Source organism: Haliaeetus albicilla, chromosome 5 (genome assembly GCF_947461875.1).
Source record: "Haliaeetus albicilla chromosome 5, bHalAlb1.1, whole genome shotgun sequence".
In the NCBI taxonomy this organism is placed as follows: Eukaryota; Metazoa; Chordata; class Aves; order Accipitriformes; family Accipitridae; genus Haliaeetus; species Haliaeetus albicilla.
Window position 1 is genome coordinate 8,617,957 of NC_091487.1, and position 19,662 is coordinate 8,637,618.

Below are 19,662 nucleotides of genomic sequence, written 5' to 3' on the forward strand. Positions count from 1 at the left end.
ATAAATACTGAATCACCTGTTTTTTTCTAGTGGCTAACTGATAAAGAAAGTGTGCAGTCTTAAAATCTGGATCTCTTAAAGGGATCCTTAGTGAGGTATCGAAAATAGAAGTGCCCAAAATCTGTGTTGCCTTATCTTGCACAGCAAGTCCTGGGCAGCCATGTGCCGGGAGCAGTGCAGAGCCTCACTCCAGGCCGCCTCACAAGGTCTGCACTGATGCAGACATTTCACCCGCTGACAGGCATAGGACATGGCCATGTGTATTCCCTAGAAATGATGCAAAGTTCAGGGACCTTAATCTTTCTTCTTTGGTACCAAATTTGTCCCTAAAAGAGGAGTTACGAGAACATCTGCTTTTCTCCAAAAAGCATATACCGATATTGTCCGCAACCTTTTTGCAGGTATGCAAGGGTGGAGAATGCCTTCATACTCGCCCATGCAAGGGCCATCACAACCTATACATGCAATGTATACATGTTTTATGCATGGTTTTTGTATGCTACTGATATAATTTTGTTAGATAAATAAGCTACGTTGTTCTGCTTATTTTTCATTATGATGCTTTTCTTGCAGGAAGCTTTTAATGCTCTGGACAATAAAATTCTTGACAAATTTTTGAAAGCAGCTGAACAACTGAAAAATATTTCATCTGATTGCGACAAGCTGGTAGTGGAAGAAAAGAGTAAAGATGTTCGTAAAAGATGGGAGGTGAGATAAAATAAGAAGGAGAATCCACTGTCTGTTCTCATTAGGCCTAACATCTTTGAAAAACAATTTTTTTTGTCACAATATGTTCTGAGGTTTTTACTTGCTTTGTAATACCATCTCACCATCTCACAAGGATAATGTGTTTTGAATTTTGCAGGCAGTTCATCATGAAATTATATCCTGTGTCCAGCTCATAGTAGAAAGGCAAAAAAAGAAATTTAATGCAACTTTTAAAAAAATCAATAAGCAATTAGGCAAAGAGAAGAAACTTCTAAGTATGGATGAAACCAAAGGGATCATCAAGGAACATGAGGTATCTGCCACACTCCTTTTCTGCTCTCCTACCTCTCTTGGTGAATGCATTGTCTGTCCTTCTTACTCCTTTTTAGGTACACTATTGCAGCCTGTGTTTGTGGAGCAGAGCCCTCGTTCTCGGTGTTATGCAAACACAGAACAAAGAGACCACCCAAATCATTTCTTTACCTTTTTTGACTGCAGGTATTAGCCTCCTTGCAGACTTTTAGAATTACCTCCTTGTTACATGGGTGGTATCTTTTTTCCTTTTTTTTTAAGACAGCCTTGAAGCATTAAAACAGACTTAGCTGTGCAAAGTGTAAAAACAAGAAATGTGTTCTGTGGCTCCCTTGATTTGTTACACCTGCATAGATGGTGTTAGGTGCCTTCAGGTGAGAGTATCTTTTCGCAGTGCAATAGCCACACTTTACCTCTGTGTTTGTGCTGTATATAAATTAACCACAGAGTTAGACATAAAATGTTCATGTTTCACTTGCCAGGGTGAGTCATGGTGAATCTTATATATTCCATAAGCAATGGGTTTTACACTTCATTGCTTCTAGTATTTTCCTTCATTCTCCTCTTTGAGATGCGTTGATGTTGCCAGTTTACCACTTAAAAGGGTAACATATTGCTCTCCTGATGAAATTCTGGTCTTCACTGAATTCAGTGGAGTTTTAGTCTTTGCTTCTCATGGGTTCATGTTCAGCAAATATTACATATGCAAAAGTAAGGAGAAATAAGCATTCTCAGGTGTACTCCTTCTGCTCATATTTTTGTTAGATTTTTAGTATATCTTGATTTCACCCTAGAAAGTATAATTATTGATGAGGGATATTTTAAATAGATTTTCCAATTCTACTTTTTCTGTAGTCAATGGGACATGTATATCTGATGTCAGTGCGAGGAGGACTTGCGACCAAAGTAGCTAAAGTTGTAGTAACATGATGAATTTCAAAATCAAGCAAGTCAGTGTAGTCTTGTGAATGCAGCTGAGGAACAAGTTGCCAGAAATCCTTATTTCTTTCCTGGCTGTATTTGAAAAAGAATTGAGGGAAAAGAAATGTTTCTCCCCTAGTTTGACAGCTTACGCTTTAAGTGCACTCATCCGAGAAGACAATAGAAATAGAAAAAAAAGTATGAGAATAATTGCATATCCTCATGACTTAACATGAGTTTATTATACTGTTTTTCTTTGTTTAGGCCTTTTTTTCTCATGAAGGCAGCCTGAGGGAACTTAGGAAATCATTAGAAGACCTTAAAATGTTGGGAAGACTATCAGAAGAAACTGTCCCAGGGATACAGACACTGACTGCAGACTGTGAACAAAAGCTAGAAAAGCTTCAATCAATTGTGGCAGATACTTACACAGCCCTGCTGTCTCATGCTGGAAGAGGACAGCCATCTAAGATAGAGTGGGTGACTGAGTGCACGATGTGTTGTAGCTTCACAGAAATCAGATATACGGATAGATTTTGTGGTAATGTAAATGTACAGCCAAGTACATTGCTATGTACATTACTGTTGACAATCGTAAATGTACTACCAAGTACATTACTATGTACATTGCTGTTGGCAACTGTACATTTAAACATATAGTATTAAGTTTCATAAACTAGCAAGTACGATGTTTGATTACCCTTCATCACAGCAGCACTGTTTTTAATCATTAGCCAGGATTTCTTTTTTTCCCTTTATATTTCATATTTTGCTCTTAAGCTGAAATTTCTTTTAAACCGTAGGAGCTCCATTGTTGCTTCTGAGAATGGAGAAGAGCCCAGTTCTTCTCAACAAATTGATATCCTTTTGGTACAGGAGGTAAGAAGTCCATACTTACTGTTAGAAAACAGTGCTCTGTCTGGGGAAGATCATTGCCAAAAGGAAAAACTGATTATTTCTGTTACTATTCTGATTGTGTGTTGTGGTTTAACCCCAGCCGGTAACTAAGCACCACTCAGCCGCTCACTCCCTGCCACCCAGTGGGATTGGAGAGAGAATCAGGAAAAAAAAAAGTAAAACTCATTGGTTGAAATAAGAACAGTTTAACAGAACAGAAAGGAAGAAATTAATAATGATAATAATAGCAATACTAAAATGACAATAATAACAGGATTGGAATATACAGAACAAGTGATGCACAATGCAATTGCTCACCACTTGCCAACGGATGCCCAGTTAGTTCCTGAGCAGTGATCCCCCCCCAAGCCCAACTCCTCCCAGTTTATATACTGGGCATGACGTCACATGGTATGGAATACCCCTTTGGCCAGTTTGGATCAGCTGCTGTGGCTGTGTCCCCTCCCAACTTCTTGTCCCCCTCCAGCCTTCTTGCTGGCTGGGCATGAGAAGCTGAAAAAACCTTGACTTTAGACTAAACATGACTTAGCAGCAACTGAAAACATCAATGTGTTATCAACGTTCTTCTCATACTGAACCCAAACCATAACACTATACGAGCTACTAGAAAGAAAATTAACTCTATCCCAGCTGAAACCAGGACGTTGTGGTAGGACCTCAGGACTCTGGTCAGGCGTCAAAACCCCGTTGCACTTGGGAACGTAGACTAAGTAAATATTAAAAAGTAGCATGCAAGGAACAGCACTAGACATCCCGAGGAGATGTGAGCCTCCAACCTTGCATTATATTTTGCTAAAGAGTGGTTTTCAGATGGAAAAGTCATGTTTGAAGCTGTGTTCAAGTACAAATCCCCCATAGTGTCCCAGTAATTTGAACAAGTTTCAGAAGACAGAGAGGAAAAATAGTGAAGAGTTGGAGGCATTTGCTTTAGAAAAATATAGGGAAGACCAGAACACACATATCTTCTTAGAAATAATTTCAGAGAAAGAAGATACTGCACTTTGTCATTTGGATGCCACAGAAGATGTCTCATTTAGGATAAACATTCATGCAAGTAAGGCTGCAGACAGCTCACCAGACAGCCTCCAGACTTATAGGAAGGGACCCATAGCATTTACGTAAAGTTTGAAGATATGTAGGAATTGGCTATTACGGCTATTGCCCAAGGATGTCCATGGAGCTGCAGCAAAAAATTGCACAAGTGGATTGTGCTTGCCAAAGACCCAGTATCTGTAGAAGGAATGAATGACCTGGCTGCAAGAGTTCCAAGATTTGCTCTTTTGGTTCATGATTGAGTTTAAATGCCTCTTGTATTCATGAATGGTATCTCTTATCTCCTTTGGAACACATGACGCAATTGCTTCTTTCAGAATTTTACAGATGTCTGTTAGTCTTCACTATGTATTGACACAGCATGATGCAGAGGTCACTGTTGCCTTTTTTATTTTTACTTAGGTCTCAAGACCTGCTGCAGATATAGTTTTGGAACCAGATGTGAAGCATCACAATGGAGAAAGCTGTGCAAAGAAATTTGATGAAGACAGTGATTTGACCATACCAGCTATATTAGAGAGGTACTTTTTAAAGGATAAAATGCATGTATATTAAGAGATGATACTGTGCTAGACATTCATAAATTAAGTGAATGTATCAAACATAGGGTGCACTTTTGCTATGCAGAACTCTGTTCTTGTTATACTACAGTTTACTTAATATTGCTATGTAATTGATAAGGAAGCACTATAGTGGCTAAATGCTGCAAGCATTAGGATTTTGTAGCAAGAACACTTAGAGCTATAAAACTTTTTCTTCTGCTCTTTTCTTGGGCCAGAAAAATCTGCATCTGCCTTACTAATAACTTCAAATATTGCAGAATAAAAAAAAAAAGTGTCAAATTTTTAAAGAACTAACATTTTTACCTTCACAAAACTGAATTTAGAGAATGCAGGCATGCAATCTATACTTGAAAATTAGCCAGTTGAGCAATTTCTCAGCTCTTTTATATGCTGCTCATTTATGCCCATTCTTTTGGGACTTAGGTAAAAATATGCATTTGCGATAGACTGTGCTTATTTTATATGGTAATCTATTGGTCAGCAAGTCCCATACCGTGCCATGTTCCATTAAATTAGAAGTAATACTCTCTCTGAAAGAGATTGCATCTTTCCTTAGCTATAACACACAAAGAAGTAACCTGGAGGAACTTTTACAAATCAGCAGAGATAAAGTCGCATCTGGCTTTACTGATGAAATAAAAGGCACTTCATGTCTTCAGAATAAGCTGCTTGAACTACAGGTAAGTATTCATCTTTTAAAAACATACTTGGTGCCTAAATTGTTATTTTCTCCTGTAGAGCCCTCACCTCTCTGTGTTATGTGTATTGTCGAGGGAAAAGGAGCATCCTTACAACCAGGTTTATTAGAAGGGAAATCAAGGGTTTAGCATTCAGCAGGACTGCATTCCTGTTTAGCAGTGGAGTTTTGCAAGCGTTGCTGAAAAAACATATTGGTGGCTCTCGGTTTGTGATCTGCGGGCTGAAATAGGTCTAATGGAAAAAATAACTACAGAAAGCAGCTTTTCTGTTAGCAGGAGTGGTACGTGATGGACCATGATCAGGGCTGGAGGAGTCGTCAGAGTTGAACGATCAAATGGCAGTGGTGTATGTGCAGAATGAAACTGTTTCAGGACTTAAAACTTGATTAGGTTTGTGAGAACCTTAAAGGGATGATAAAAGGCACATAATTAATGTTGGAGAATTTATTACTGCAAGTTTTCAAGTCCTTGCTTGATAGGAGTACAAACGTTACCTAACATCTCAGAACTTGGTTCAGTTCTACATTTGTTTTTTGTTCTTTTGAACATAGCTAAGTTGAGATATTTTCCATTTATTCTTGTAGTAAAAATGGCTGAACCATATTTATTGAGCATTTTATAAAATGTAGCCAAGGCATATATCTGACATGGAAATTTTCATCATAAAGAGTTGGTAGAGATTTGCATGCAGCTAAAAATGTAGTCTTAAAGAAAAAGAAAGCAATATATACTCTTACTTTCAGGTGATGTTTTCACTTTTTCTGCAGAGACTCTTGTGGCTGTAATTTTATGAACTGTCCAGTCCTTTGAGAAATAGAGTATCATATTAATGCAATTAATGCTGCATATCTTTTAGGTGATAGAGAGTGAAACCAATGCTGGTTGGACACAATTGGAAAACACCTCATCTACCTTAGAAAATCTTGTGGATGAGGTGCAGCAGACTGCTATCTCTGAGACGAGAAGCAAACTAAAAGGAGAATGGAAAGAGCTTCAGGATATTATAAGTACCAGGTATAAAATAACACTTCATGATATTAGCTAAGGAATAGTTCATTGTAACTCATATGTGTATTGTGAAGGGCATAGTGTGCGTTACAGACAATACCTGCACATTTTTAACCTTTTTTTAAAAAAAGCCTAAATTTAAGCTTTTCTTAATTATACTTGGTTCATATACACATTGCAAATAGTGTGAATCTCTCCAAGAAGCACAGAGCCAGATCTTTGTAACATCACTGTGCAGCATTCTCAAGTCTACTGTTATTTCCTTCAACATTTTAGTTAAATTCACTGGGGTTCACGCTGCTTTTCTTATTAATTAATGGAAAAACTCCTTTGACCTCAGGAGGAGGAGGACAATTAAATCTGTTAGACAGTCAATTACATTATCTTTGTGGCTTTTTTGTGCTGTAAAATGTTGAGTGTCTTTTCTTGCTTGCTTTCCCAGTTCATGTTTTGTTACCTTTCTTGTAGAACAAACTCTTTAAGAACTGCTTTGGAAATTGTTTTGCCAATAGAAAATGAATCCATTCTTCTGTGTGAATTAGATCAGCAACTGAAGAAAAAGGACATCCAGCAATTTAATCTCATGAATAGTGATCTTGCTTATAGGGAACTAAAGGTAAGGGAAAATGCAGAGACCACACCCCAGCCAGAATAGTTTTTAATATGTCTAGGAACTAGAGAACTTCATGGGATTTTCACTCAGGAGTTTGAGACCACTCACAAGACTTCCCAAACCTTCTAAAGTCTATAACAGCGTTTTATCCCCTTTGCTTTAAATGTTATTGTTCCTGTAGACCCAGCCAGGGACCCTCAATAGGCTCTACTGTAAAAAGAATGGTCATGAACATTTTGTCTTAGGTTAGAACCTTCCTTTGATCCAGATTTATAGTGTTCCCACCTGGCTTTGTATCACTTTGTGGAGTCATATACATAGTGTGGTGTTAATTTGTGAGCTAAGCTAAGCTGCCTGTGTCACATCTGCTGAGGTATCTGAGCACACCTCAGGATGGTTTTGGAAGCTCCACATATATGCAATAATTACCTGCTATCAGTATCTTATGCCTAGCCTCTGGTCTATCTATTAGGCAGGGTGAATATTGTTTTGTTCTTGACACACGCTCTGCGCTGAACACACCGACAGCTACGCAGAACTGAAAGTTTGCATTTGTCTGCCCTTGGCTCTCAAGCAAAGTAGGTTTTAAGTCTCTCAAGCTGTATGGCAGAGAGCATGTGTACTCTCTGTCTGAGATGACTCTCTTTGGCTGGAAGGATCCTGATTTTTTTCCCAGCTCTCTGCACATTTGGAGTTTCACAACATTGACACACTGCTGTCTGTCTGAGGGCTGTAACCAGAGAGCATGCAGACTTCACCAAGAGATTTTTAAATGCATGTAAGTCTCCTCCAAAAGTATAACATAAAGAACTTAAAAGATGGCAGAGTAACAAACATCTCTTTGCCTGCCTGTGCTCTGATCTCCCACTGCGAGAGCCTGCTGGTTCCAGTCCCAGGACTGTCATTATTTTCTTCTCCTTTTTGTCTGATTGCTGGGAAGAGGCTTGGGCTTTCTATAGTACTGACCAAATTCCCTATGTGTGGAATACCATTTTATTTTATTTTTCTTCTTTTTCCTTCCCTCCACCAAAGTCCAAAGTAGGAAAAAAGAGGTTTTCTTTCTTAACTACGCTGTTTATCATACTTATTTTATTGTTAGTATAATTTGTTTTTCAGTCATAGGTTCAGCTAGAATGCAGGATACAGGTTTTCTTTCACTTGCTAACACTGTTGATCGTTCTCTCAATTTCAGGAGCTACAGAGATCCATATTAAATCAGATTGAAGTGTGCAAACAATTGGAACACCTAGATAGTTCAGCAAGAGATGAATTTAATCCAATAGATCTGCAAGCTGCAAGTAAAATTATGATTTACTATCAAAACCAGCTTGAAGAAATGAGCCATAAAATGCAGATCCGTGAGACAGTCCTTAAAGATCTGGAAGCTTTTATGGCCTCATTGAGGAAGATTCAGTCTTCCATCAAATGTCTCACAGATCCCCCAGGTGAACCTGAAATACAGGGAAAAGCATTGAGAGAGGCTGCACAAAAAGTTTCTCATATGACAGAAGAGGCTAAATGTTTGGATGAACGCTTGAAAACAGTTGATATCTGTTTGGAAGATGCTGAATGTGGGAGAAAGACTTGCTGTGAAAACCTTGTTCTGACTTTATCTGAAGAGCTAAATGCGACTTACGATCCCTCAAGTGAACAGATGCTTACAGAGGAAAAAGACTTATACAAGATTTTTTCCACAAAAAACAGTGAACTCCTTAAAACCATTCAGGATCTACGTGACAGAATTAACAAAATAGGCTTGAAGGATCCAACAATTCCAGCTATTCAACAAAGGTGAATTCTTTTCTAAAGCTCTTTTAATTTCATAATTTCAGTCAACTTAGAGGGCTTGTGGCCCCTTTGCAGTAGAACACTGAAACCTGAATGTGTCTTGAAATATATATGGAGCATTGAAAGAAGCTGTGAGCTTACATTTTATTCATTCCGTTGCAGCCTAAATAAGGAAGCCTCCTCCATTATTTTTTTTCTTTTAAACTCCTATGTATGTGTTTGAAGCAGCATTGATGAAGAAAAAATAGAAGGAGGTTGATTGTTATGATGGTAGTTTTCAGTAAAAAAACTGTCAAACAGGGCGACGGGTCTTCTTGCTGAGCACTGATGCATGTGATCTGAAACTCTGCAGAGTAGAAGCCTTGTGTTATTCTACCACACCCCAAGAAAGCTGCTAACATGATTTGCATGTCTCCGATACCGTTTCAAGGGAGCTCTCTGCAGCCTTGCAAAGGATGAATAAACAATTCAGTACTGTTTATGTGGAGGGGAGAAATGGAGGGGAGAGGAGCTTATAAGCTGTGACCATTTTTTAAATTGTGAAATCCCACACTTCCTTTCTTAGACTATATTTTAAGATAGCCAGAGTGCACTTACATTTTAATACAAAATAATTCACTATGTTCATTCAGACCCTATTGGCCTTTAGGATTTTGGATTACTTTCTCAAAGGGCTTAGGTCAGCATAACTCATCTGAAGGACTGTGTCAAATTACATGAACTGAAGATCAAATTAGACTTTTTATGATGTCATTTAATATAGTCAGTATGTGCAGCTCAGGATGAATTTCTAGGGAACTTAATAATTACATTGGGGAAAAAATCAAGGACTTTAATATAAGGCTGTATTTCATTTTTTTCTAATAAAGGGTAAAATCATTAACGGAATTGGAAAAGGAATTGGATTGTGCTGCTGTTGAAATGAAACCTATGCGAGAAATTGCTAATAAGCTCCCACAGATCAAAGAGGAAAAAGCAGAGGAAGCAAATGAACAGTGCAGAGTTACAGAGAGGTTATGGGAGGATACAAAACTCTTGCTTGCTGAATGGTAAGGAGAAAAGCTACATTTTTAAAGTAGTATTGTACAAGTAAGAAGTTTGCTTGTAAAATGAAACAGCAAAAAAGCCTTAGACCATACTTTAAAGTAAATGAAATACTGATGCAGTAGCAAATGTTACTATTATGATGCTGTAAACCATCATAAAGCCAAGAATTGCATGTAGAAGTTTGTAGCCAAAGCTCTTGAACTTTATATATTTTTAAGACATCACAGTCCCATCATTTAGCAGGTATGCAGTGATGTGTTGGACTTAATTGGTATCCAAAAGAAAAAACTGGCTGCTGCTGGGAGTGATGTGTCTTCTATATTTGCTGTGAATTTCATACCAGCACATTAAAAAAGAAAAGTCAAACTGAAACAAATGGAAGAAGACAGCTGGGAAAACAGTCTCTTATGCAGGAAAAGACTAAAGGAGCTTGGTTTGTTAAGTCTGCGAGAGTGAGGACTGCGAAAGGCTATGATTGATCACCCAGGGCATCTGTCCTCTTATGGTTTTTAAAGATGCCTAGAGGCTTTACATGGACTGACACAGTTCTGGTTAATCTTCATGGCTTGCACAGGTGTCAGTGGGAGTAATCTGTTTTCATATGCCACTGAAGGCTGGGCTGAGGTGGTATTTCCCACTGTCCACCACCCAAGCTGTTGTGATACCTGCTGCACATTGTATTTCAGTTTACTGGTGACTGAGCTCACCTTTCAGGTGGAGAGTATCATATAAACAGAACTGCTCAGGTCACATCACAGTTAAATGTGTATCAGAGGCACATGATGGTGAAGGGCATTTCTGATTCCAGGAACTGTCCAAATACCACACCAGGTATCACAGAGTATTGCAGGGTTTATGACTGGTACAGTTTATGCCCCCTTTTCTCTCTTCCAAACATAGTAGTCAAACTCCCTGCATGTTTGAATACAGGAGAAGGAAGCAGACAAGAGGTTGAGGCTGCTGTTTTATGCTTAGGCTATAAATAATATATCTCTTTTTAATAGCCAGGAGCAATGTGCAAGGGCTCTGGAGCTCCTGAAGCAATATCAAAGCTGCAAAACTAGTCTGACCAGCATCATCCAGAAACAGGAGATTGTGCTTTCACAGCAAACTTCTTACATGGGGAAGGAGAATTTGAACAGACTAATAACAAAGGTGAGTAACAAGAACTTACTGAAAAGGAAAGAAAAGCCTTTCCTTGGAGCGTTCAGGTATAGGGTTGCCCTTGTACACTCAGCCTTCAAGGCAGATGTTAAGACCTTGCTTTCATTTTGGCTTCCAAAATACATTTAGGGACCATTTAAGTTGATGTCTATTTTTGCTTAGTGAATCAAGGTGGTGTTAAAGGGGAGGGATTAAAAAAACACATAGAAAAACTGTGCTCTAGTATGAAAATAAGATGAAGTCCTGTCCTACCAAAAACACATGTTGAAATCAGCCATATTTACCCATATCCTTTAGAATATTTCTGTATTTTCTACCAAGTTAAAAACCTTATAGTGGGCAGTTTGTAAATACACAAAAATAGCAAATTCATTTTTTACTAAGAAGGTACTTTAAAATGTTGTACCGCTTAAAGCAAAAAAAATAGGCAATGCAACTCCTTGGGGCTGCTTGTTTCTCTGCTGTTGCTGTAGCTTATAACCAAGAATTTAGATCCATATCCTCTCCTTGCTCATGTCACTGGGTCCCAGGCAGGGCTGCGGGGTTTGTCTGCACCATGCAGTGCTGTGCAGAGATCTTCAGCTAGCCCCAAGCAAGCAGGATCAGGAACAGGAGCCATAAGGCTGTGTCAGCACGGCACATCTGCTCAGAGACTGGGCTGTGACAGATCTATCCTGCTTCCCAGGCTGGAACTTGTGTTCATTAGATGTTGAGACTGAATGAGCAGGTATTGCTGGACACCCCCTCATTTAGTTTAAAGTTAACAACTGTTTCAGACAAAAATTTGACAGGCAGCTACATTCTTCTTGGCTAAATGAATACAACCACTGGACGTAGTTGTCCATGGCTAATGGATTAGCAAACAGCAGCATGTCCATTGTGAACATTTTACTGTACAGGTTTTGCATGTCCTGGCTGGGTTATATAACTGGCTGTTCAGATCCCATTTTTAGGCTTTCTGATGAGGCATCACTCATATGGTTCAGGAACATTTGCTCTCAGGCAGTGCCTGGGATGGTTAAATTTAAGAAGGTATGTAAGCAGTTTCTTCCCTCAGGCAATGGGATGGTGTCCATGTGTGCCACCCCCACTTCAGCTGAGGCAGGGTCTTGGTTTCACCAGTGAGATCTCTGGCACCTTGTATCACTCAGGCTCCTGCTGCAGGGGAGATCGCCTGCATACTCTGGTCCCTGCTTGTATAGAGACCCCTCGCTCTGTTAACAACCCTTCCTCCTCACCTTGGGTTTTGCAGCTCTCACTCTCAGAATTGTGGTCCACAACAACTGCAGCACAGTACAAGGCATGTCATTGAATGCTGAGGATTTGATATTTATAATTATATAAAATAATAACGGAGAAGAATCTCTGCCTTGTTCTGGTTTGTGAGTGCTGCTGTGCTGTCGCACCCCTTGTCTCAGTGGCTGGCAATATCTATGTGAGAAGATGCAAGCGATGTTTGTCTCTGGGAAGGAGAGCTTTTACTATCAAATTGCCTAACACTAGAGGTCAGTGTTTCTTTTCCAGCGAGCTTCCATGGTGTTTGTAAACACTGACATTACAATTAAGCACAAAGAAGCAGTCTAGTGTTTAAATAGAAGGTAGGAAAAATGGACATTTCAGTTTCTGGCAATGGCATATTTGACAATGGCTATGTTTAAGTAGGATTTAAGTTCTTTTTTAGAAGTAGTTCAAAACCTGGGGATCAGAATGCCAGGTTTATATTTTTGTTTACAGTTGTAACAGTATCTCAGATGATTATTATGTTGTGCATTGTTTATTTCTGTAACTGAGGTTCTGTGTATGGATGTACAGTCCCCTTGGATCTTGCAATTATGACTTTTGAAGCAAACTGTGGTTTTGGCTCTCTTAGAAATATATTATCCATAGTTCCTACTCAGCTGTTTTGCAGCCAATAACAGAATGATACAGATTTCTAAGAGGGAAACGTTCCTATCGGCATGACAGGGATGTAACAACACAGGGTACATTCCTAGTCTCATCATGTTATATAAAATAGATTATTTTGTGTAATGATGTTGTTTCTCTAAACTAAAAAGAAAAGCACATCAGTTAATGTTTTGCTGAATAAACAGTCATAAGTAAACATGCTTGTAAATATCCATTTTATCTTTTTCACAGATTGAAGAGGCAAAAGAGGAATTTAATGATCACTCTGAAGATGTAGACAAAATAAATCAGATCTGCAAAAACCTTCAATTCCAGCTCAATAAAATGAGAAGCTTTGAGGAGCCCCCATTCGAGAATGAGGCTAACGTTATTGTGGACAGATGGCTGGATGTATGTAAAAAGTAAATTATCAGGGTGGTCTTATCTGTTATGCATCATAGTAATTGATTCTGACACGTGTGTAATATTTGGAATAAATTAAGTACAATATGGCAAAGATTCTTAAGAGATAAATCCAAGTGTTTACCAGAGCAATGCTTGCAGAGTGTCTATTGGTGTAATGTTTCTGATCTCTCAGGTAGTTTATATCATAGGTACTCCTTGATAGTAAATAATTCTAGGAAGTGCAGAAAGGCAATATTTGTGCTTTCTGCATGAATCTGTAAGCTTCCATAACAACTTATGTGGATTTAGACTTGGAGACAATCTGGAGAATTACAATGCTGGTGCTTTTGGTGAGAAGTGTTTCCCACTGTCGATCTAAGCAGTGCATCAATACTGAGATTAGATGGTATTTACTGAGAGCAGATAAACATTAATGAGCAAGGCTCCTTCCTAAACCTGCCTTAAAACTGGCAAGCTGCTGTTGTGATTGGTATGTTTGGCGACATGTGTGGCAGGGATTTAAATATCTTCTCCATGACCAGTTCACTGTGAAGACACATGAGATTTTTTTTCCCTTGCCGCACTTGTTTTTGTGGGTGTTTTCATCTTGCTCAGATTTTATTATGCTGCGTTTGCTTTTAGAATATAACTCAACATTTTTGAAATCTGCGTGTGTTTTCTGTATATAAATCTCATGGCAGATCAATGAAAAGACTGAAAACTACTGTGATAATTTGGGAAGAGCTCAGGCTTTGTGGGACAAACTTCTTAGTTTATCTGGCACAATTGACGCTTGGGCAAATGCAGAACTTAAGAATGCAGAAGACCATCGTCTGACCGAAGAAGACCTTACGCAGTTGAAGGTAATTTGAATGGAAATTTTTTACACTTAACTTGCACTGTAGTCATATGAAATTCAGACTATAAACATGCACGTCGCATAGAAATACCAGCACTGCAAAAACAGAGGAAGTTGTAACATTTGCAATTGTATCTTCATGGATAGTTTCACTGAAGATATTGCATAATGTATTGGAGATACAGGTCTTGGAAACTAATAAATAGATAGCGTATATGTATACTAAATTGTTTTAAATTAATGCAACACTGCAAATGCTGCTTTAGACTACAGAAGCCCCCTCATTCCTTTGTGCTGTACAAACATACAGCAAAGAGAAAGCCTGGAAAGCTTGTAGTCTAGAGTACAGTGGTGTACATATTTCCTTGTACCTAGGGAAGAAAGGGAAGAGGGTGCGTATAGGCTAATGATTAGTTTTCTAGTTAGAAATTGCCTATCAGTGAAGATACTGGAGCCTCAGAAATGGCAGGGCAATGCACAGTTCAAGAAGAGGTTGCAGAGGTGGCTTATTTGCTCCCGTGATCCTTGTCCCAGTGTGCTCCCCAGTGTAACTTAATGCAGCCTTAATAGTGGCTGGATGCTAAGGGTCTCCAAGGGCTGCATGTGGGCAGACATCAGCAGAGCCTGGGCTGCCCATGCCCATTTTGCACAGATTATAGCGATTATAACTCTTGGTATCGGGGTGCAGCTGGGTGTAAAAACATGCACTAGCTCTGTGCCATTGAAGAGCCTCACATTGGGGTAAATATTTTAATTTCTGACTTTAGGGCCATCATCGATCAGCTGCGCTGCTTCATTGTGGTTATAGCCAGGATCTACTAAACAAAAATAATTTCCTGCTTGAATGGGGTTGAGACATAAATATATCCCATATCTGCTTGTTTGAAAATATGCAGGCAGTTTTTTCTCAGTGTTTACATGCTACAAATTCCCTAGTTTTTATTATGCTTATTTGCAGCATTACTGCTACTGTTAGCACTGCTAATTTGTTTCAATTTGCAGAGCAGTAAAAAGCCAACATGTTCTTTGTATATAGATCTTACCAGTGAAACAGTAGTATACACGTTGTGCAGAGGTGGATATTTTGTCACATTATTATTGCCTTTACCATTGTATTGTTAGAATTTACCTGGGGTAGTTCAGGTCCCTGAGGGCTCCAGCAAAAACGCACCAGCTGGCAATTGCATCTTAAGAGCCATTTTGTTACCTGGAAACTGCTCAAGCCCGGCATGATGTGACCATGCCCCTATGTGCCTCTACTGGTGCTTAGGAAGAGCTGTGCTGGAGGTGGCTTCGCTAAGGTTACTCTGCTGCTCCTCTGCGAGAGGGTAATTCTCAAAAGAGAGGGGAGGAGAGGGTGAGGGAGACAGAAACCATGTTTCCCATGAGCTACTCTAAAAGCTGAATAGAAAGGGAGAAAACTGAACTCAGTGCATTGGTATTTTTGTAAAATGATTTAAAGTGCAGAGGGCACCAGGATCATTTATCAATTTATTATTATTTCTTTTGTTGTTGATCCTGAAATATCTCTGCATTAAAGTTAATTACAAAAAAAACCCCAACTGTTGCAATGTGTATCACATTACATAGGGTTGAACGCCAGGGTCCTTTGTGACTGCCCAGCAGAGCACTGGTGCATGCGCTTTCAAGAGGCCTGTCACAAAAGAACAGAGTAATGAATTATTTGACTGTATATTTAAAGATAATTTCAGTATAAATAATGCGAGAGAAGTTCTGCTTTCCCCCGTGGCCAGTATGCAAATGGGAACTCTTTTTAAGGGCTGTAGCACATGAATGAATTTTGATGATTGCTTGTACAGAGACTGCAAAGGCATACTTTGTCCTGAAGGAGTTTGGGATATTGATTTGGGAATATGAGACAATGTGACTATTTTAGATATATCCTGTTTCATAAGTTGAAGGTGGTATTTTACTTTCACATTACTGTCTTGTTCCAAAATCCGTTCAAATGAGTAGAAGTCTTTTTATGTACAAAGGTTTTACATTTAAAAAGTGCTTACAGCATGTGTTGTATTTTATCACATCCCTACCAAAGTGTATTATCAGGATGCCAATTCTTGACTTTAAGTCTATAACATCTGAGAATATCCCTTTTTAATAGAAGCAGCAAGAAAATTAAGAATATTTTCCTGCAAATTTACTTGGGTTAATATAGAAGTAAAATAATTAAGATTGTTAAATTATGCTAGATTTGCATTAACAACTGCTTCTCCTGAGAAACATAGAGTGTTTCAGAGACTAATACAAAAAAATGTCTGTATTGCTAAAATGAAAATCAAGAAATGGATGAGTTGTGGGAGCTCTATATGCCAAAATGCAGAATCAGAATATTAGTAATATAATTTTCTAACAGAAACATGGAAGTTTAATTCAGGGGGAAACACAGTTACCGATGTGTTTTTTTCCACCTTTAGGCATGCTTACGAGTCCAGGAGCAGAAACTCCAGAAATTTGACAACACAGTGGCTGAGATAGAAGAACTTCTGAATAGTAATGAACCTCCACTGGAGTTACAGGTATGAAGAAGCTTTTACAACTAATATGCCAGTACTCATTACTACAGCCCTGCTTCTAGTAACGTCTTTGGCACAGTTATTTCTTGGTTTGACTTAAATCTACCCAAAGAGAAATGGAGGCATTTTGTTGGCTATTAGTAGTGACATTTCATCTGTTGTCTTTCTCAAGGTGTTAGAACCAAACCTGTCATTTTAAACACAAAGGCATCTCTCAGTCCTGTGCCTTTTAGGGACTTAGATCTGACCCAACTGTTTTGCAGGCCTGCTGAAAGAGGCCAATATCAGTGATATCTGGCTTTTAGCTATTGGCCAAGAACGAAGCATAATGGACCTTGTCATCCCTTTGGGGATCCCAGCAACTCAGCATACTGACTGTGTATTTTAAACTGTACCTTTACCTGGATATGGCTTAATGTAGCTTGGTAGTATGTAGCTATTTGCATAGAGTGGTGTTTACTGTGACATTTTCCTTTGGGATATCATGAGGAAATCTTCATCTTTTTGTGTTAACTTCACACAGCAAAGAATAAATCCTTCTATACTGTTTGAGACCACGTTAGCCTACCTTGATCTTATACTAATTCCCTAAGCAAACACTCCCAGTGTCTATCAGATGCACCTTGATCTTGACCCAGTTTGGCTATTTGTGTGTTTATCCTCAGCAGGCAGTGAACTCAGAGGAGTTTCACTTGGTAAAGTGATCTAAGGAGCTTAGGAAAGGACTCGGCAACCTTGTGTTGTGCACACTATGCTACTCTGGAGCACCAGATGCCCTGAGCCCCCTGGGGTGGTGTTTCAGCATGTGGCCGTGATGCCATTGAGTTGCTGTCTCATGCAAATCTGCAGAAGTCTTAAGGATAAGGTTAAGGACCTGCTGCTCCTTAATGACTAGGCTTGAGGTAGAGCTCCCCACCTCTCTGCTGTCCTCGCCTGTTTTTTGGATCAGTGTGGGGAATTTGCCCTGGTGGGATCACTGCAGGGAGGTGTGTTACAGAGAGAGCTGGCACCCTCTTTTTCATGGTAGCTGAAGCACATATAAAGCCTTTATCTAGCTGAGAGTAGACAGTGGGAGTAGACTGACAAATAAATTTGTTAGTGAAGCAACACTAGTAAATGCATCACTAATAAAGATGAACTGAGATCATTCCTCCTCAGAAAAGCAGGGCTTAAATAATATTATTTTTCAATTTGTGGAGTGGGAGGGAAAGAAACTGGAACAAACTGTGATTGAAATGTCTGGATTTCAGATCATTTCATTGCTTTTTGTGTCTGTCATGGAGTTCTGTAATATTCTAGGAAATCAATCCAATATAATTTCTTATGTATGTTTATTTCCAATTTTAAGGTCATCAGGTCATCTGTTGTGCAAAAAATGGAGCTAATAAAAGAGCTCTTGTCAACGAAGCGGGGGACCAGTGAACTCAGCTTGAATACAGCAGAACTAAAAGGAGACCTTGATCTGGCCAAGACACAGATTGGAATGACCGAATCACTTTTAAAAGCTTTATCTCCTTCTGACACCTTAGAGATCTTTACTAAATTAGAGGTAGCATGCCACAAATTACGCATCTTTTATAATTTCATTCATTATATCTCTCCTGGGAAAGTCTTCATAAGTGTTTCTCCTGTATATGTTGTAAACTGCTAGAATAATTCAAGTGAAAAGCGTGGCTTGAATATTTCCTTAAGCTGCCAGAAACGTGAAAGAAAAGCCTGTTGTCACTGGATGTTATCAGCAGCTATTGGTAATGGTTAGATAGGCACAACATCAGTATCCCACCCAAGATATGTTGAAGCAGTAGTGGGGGTACTGGGTTGTATCTTTTCCAAGACTGAGTAATATACACAGGTTGTCTTTGTGTCACCTGAAGTTGCCTGTAAGGGGAGCTCCAAGGAGGCAATCTCAGCCAACTTTCCATCCTCTCTGCACCACGGAGAGAGGTGAAGAAAGAGCTGCTGCTTCCTGCTTGGAGGTTCAAGGCTGGCAAGATTTAAACCTCCTGTTGAGCAGTGAGTGGATTATGCACGTTCTGGGTGTCAGTGTTTGGGACAGTGAAATCACAGGCATTGGAAGAAAGATACAGCTTTTCATGAATTCTCCCAGCTCTTTCTAAGTTATCTTTCAACCCACAGGGACTTGACATTCAGAGTAAGGCATTTAGGGGTGGAATAGCGCCTATGGCAGCTAAGGCACTATAGCTTCTAGGTATTATACGCTCTGAAACATACTATATTACTGTGTGCATCAGATATCTATTCTGTGTGATGCCAAAATGTGCATGAGTGAATGTACGTGTGATTATGTATGCATACAGATGTATACACACTGCTCAAGGAGAGTTTAGCGCTTATATCTACCTACTGAGTGCCTTGTTAATGTCAATATACTTTAAGGAATTATTTTGACACATAGGCAGGACTAAACCCTTTTGCAAAACTCTAATATGTACTGAAGCAGCTCTTTTTAACAGTTGTCCTTTTTTTTTAACTTTAGGAGATACACCAGAAAATTCTGCAACAAGAACACCATGTGACATTACTGCAAGAAGAGACAGATTGTCCTGATGTGGATGAATTAAATAAGCAGCTTAAATGTGTCACTGATTTATTTAATAAGAAGAAACATGTCTTTCAAGACCACTTTATCGGTGTTTTGAACCGTAAGCAAACACATTTCACATTTATGTAGCTTTATAGGCTTGTATTGGCCATCATAATCACTTAAAGGTTATGCAATTAATTTATTTTTGGTTTGGTGTCTGAAACTGCTTCGATATCTCAAACTGCTTCAGAGTTCTGAACAAGGTAAAGATTTGGATAAAAACGGCTTTTGATTCCAGCAAACCACTCAATCTGAATCAAAGTATTTTGTTTCTTACTTTTACATTTAAAAAAACAGATAAAAGAAGTATAAAGCATAATTCAGGAACAAATGTTAGAACATTTTATTTAAAAATACAGAAATCAAACTTTGTATTTTTTCCAGTCATTCTTTATTTAATCTTAGTTATGAGAAGGAATAGTGTTATTAGTTACTTTTTGTTTTATGCAGACACGGGACTGTGCAGGTGTAGAATTAGGCCCAAACCTAGTCTCATCTTCAAATAGTTTTTGAGTAGTATTTATTTGTGTGGAAATGACAAAAGTTGCCAATAGGCTAATTCAGGTTTACTGAAACGGC

At 38.9% G+C, this 19,662-nt stretch overlaps 1 protein-coding gene across 10 annotated transcripts in view; it reads left to right on the plus strand.

Annotated features, from left to right (window-relative positions):
- SYNE2 (spectrin repeat containing nuclear envelope protein 2) overlaps positions 1 to 19,662 on the plus strand; it is a 197,726-nt gene that overhangs the window by 47,233 nt on the left and 130,831 nt on the right. For all 10 annotated transcript variants that reach the window (XM_069783240.1, XM_069783245.1, XM_069783243.1 and 7 more), the window contains exons 21-36: positions 574 to 708; positions 866 to 1,021; positions 2,206 to 2,417; positions 2,745 to 2,820; positions 4,315 to 4,433; positions 5,032 to 5,155; positions 6,030 to 6,187; positions 6,650 to 6,797; positions 7,987 to 8,585; positions 9,452 to 9,631; positions 10,634 to 10,784; positions 12,933 to 13,091; positions 13,787 to 13,948; positions 16,380 to 16,481; positions 17,827 to 18,027; positions 18,976 to 19,141. In XM_069783240.1, the coding sequence (XP_069639341.1) occupies positions 574 to 708; positions 866 to 1,021; positions 2,206 to 2,417; positions 2,745 to 2,820; positions 4,315 to 4,433; positions 5,032 to 5,155; positions 6,030 to 6,187; positions 6,650 to 6,797; positions 7,987 to 8,585; positions 9,452 to 9,631; positions 10,634 to 10,784; positions 12,933 to 13,091; positions 13,787 to 13,948; positions 16,380 to 16,481; positions 17,827 to 18,027; positions 18,976 to 19,141 (2,848 nt within the window). The remainder of the gene's footprint in view (positions 1 to 573; positions 709 to 865; positions 1,022 to 2,205; positions 2,418 to 2,744; positions 2,821 to 4,314; positions 4,434 to 5,031; positions 5,156 to 6,029; positions 6,188 to 6,649; positions 6,798 to 7,986; positions 8,586 to 9,451; positions 9,632 to 10,633; positions 10,785 to 12,932; positions 13,092 to 13,786; positions 13,949 to 16,379; positions 16,482 to 17,826; positions 18,028 to 18,975; positions 19,142 to 19,662) is intronic.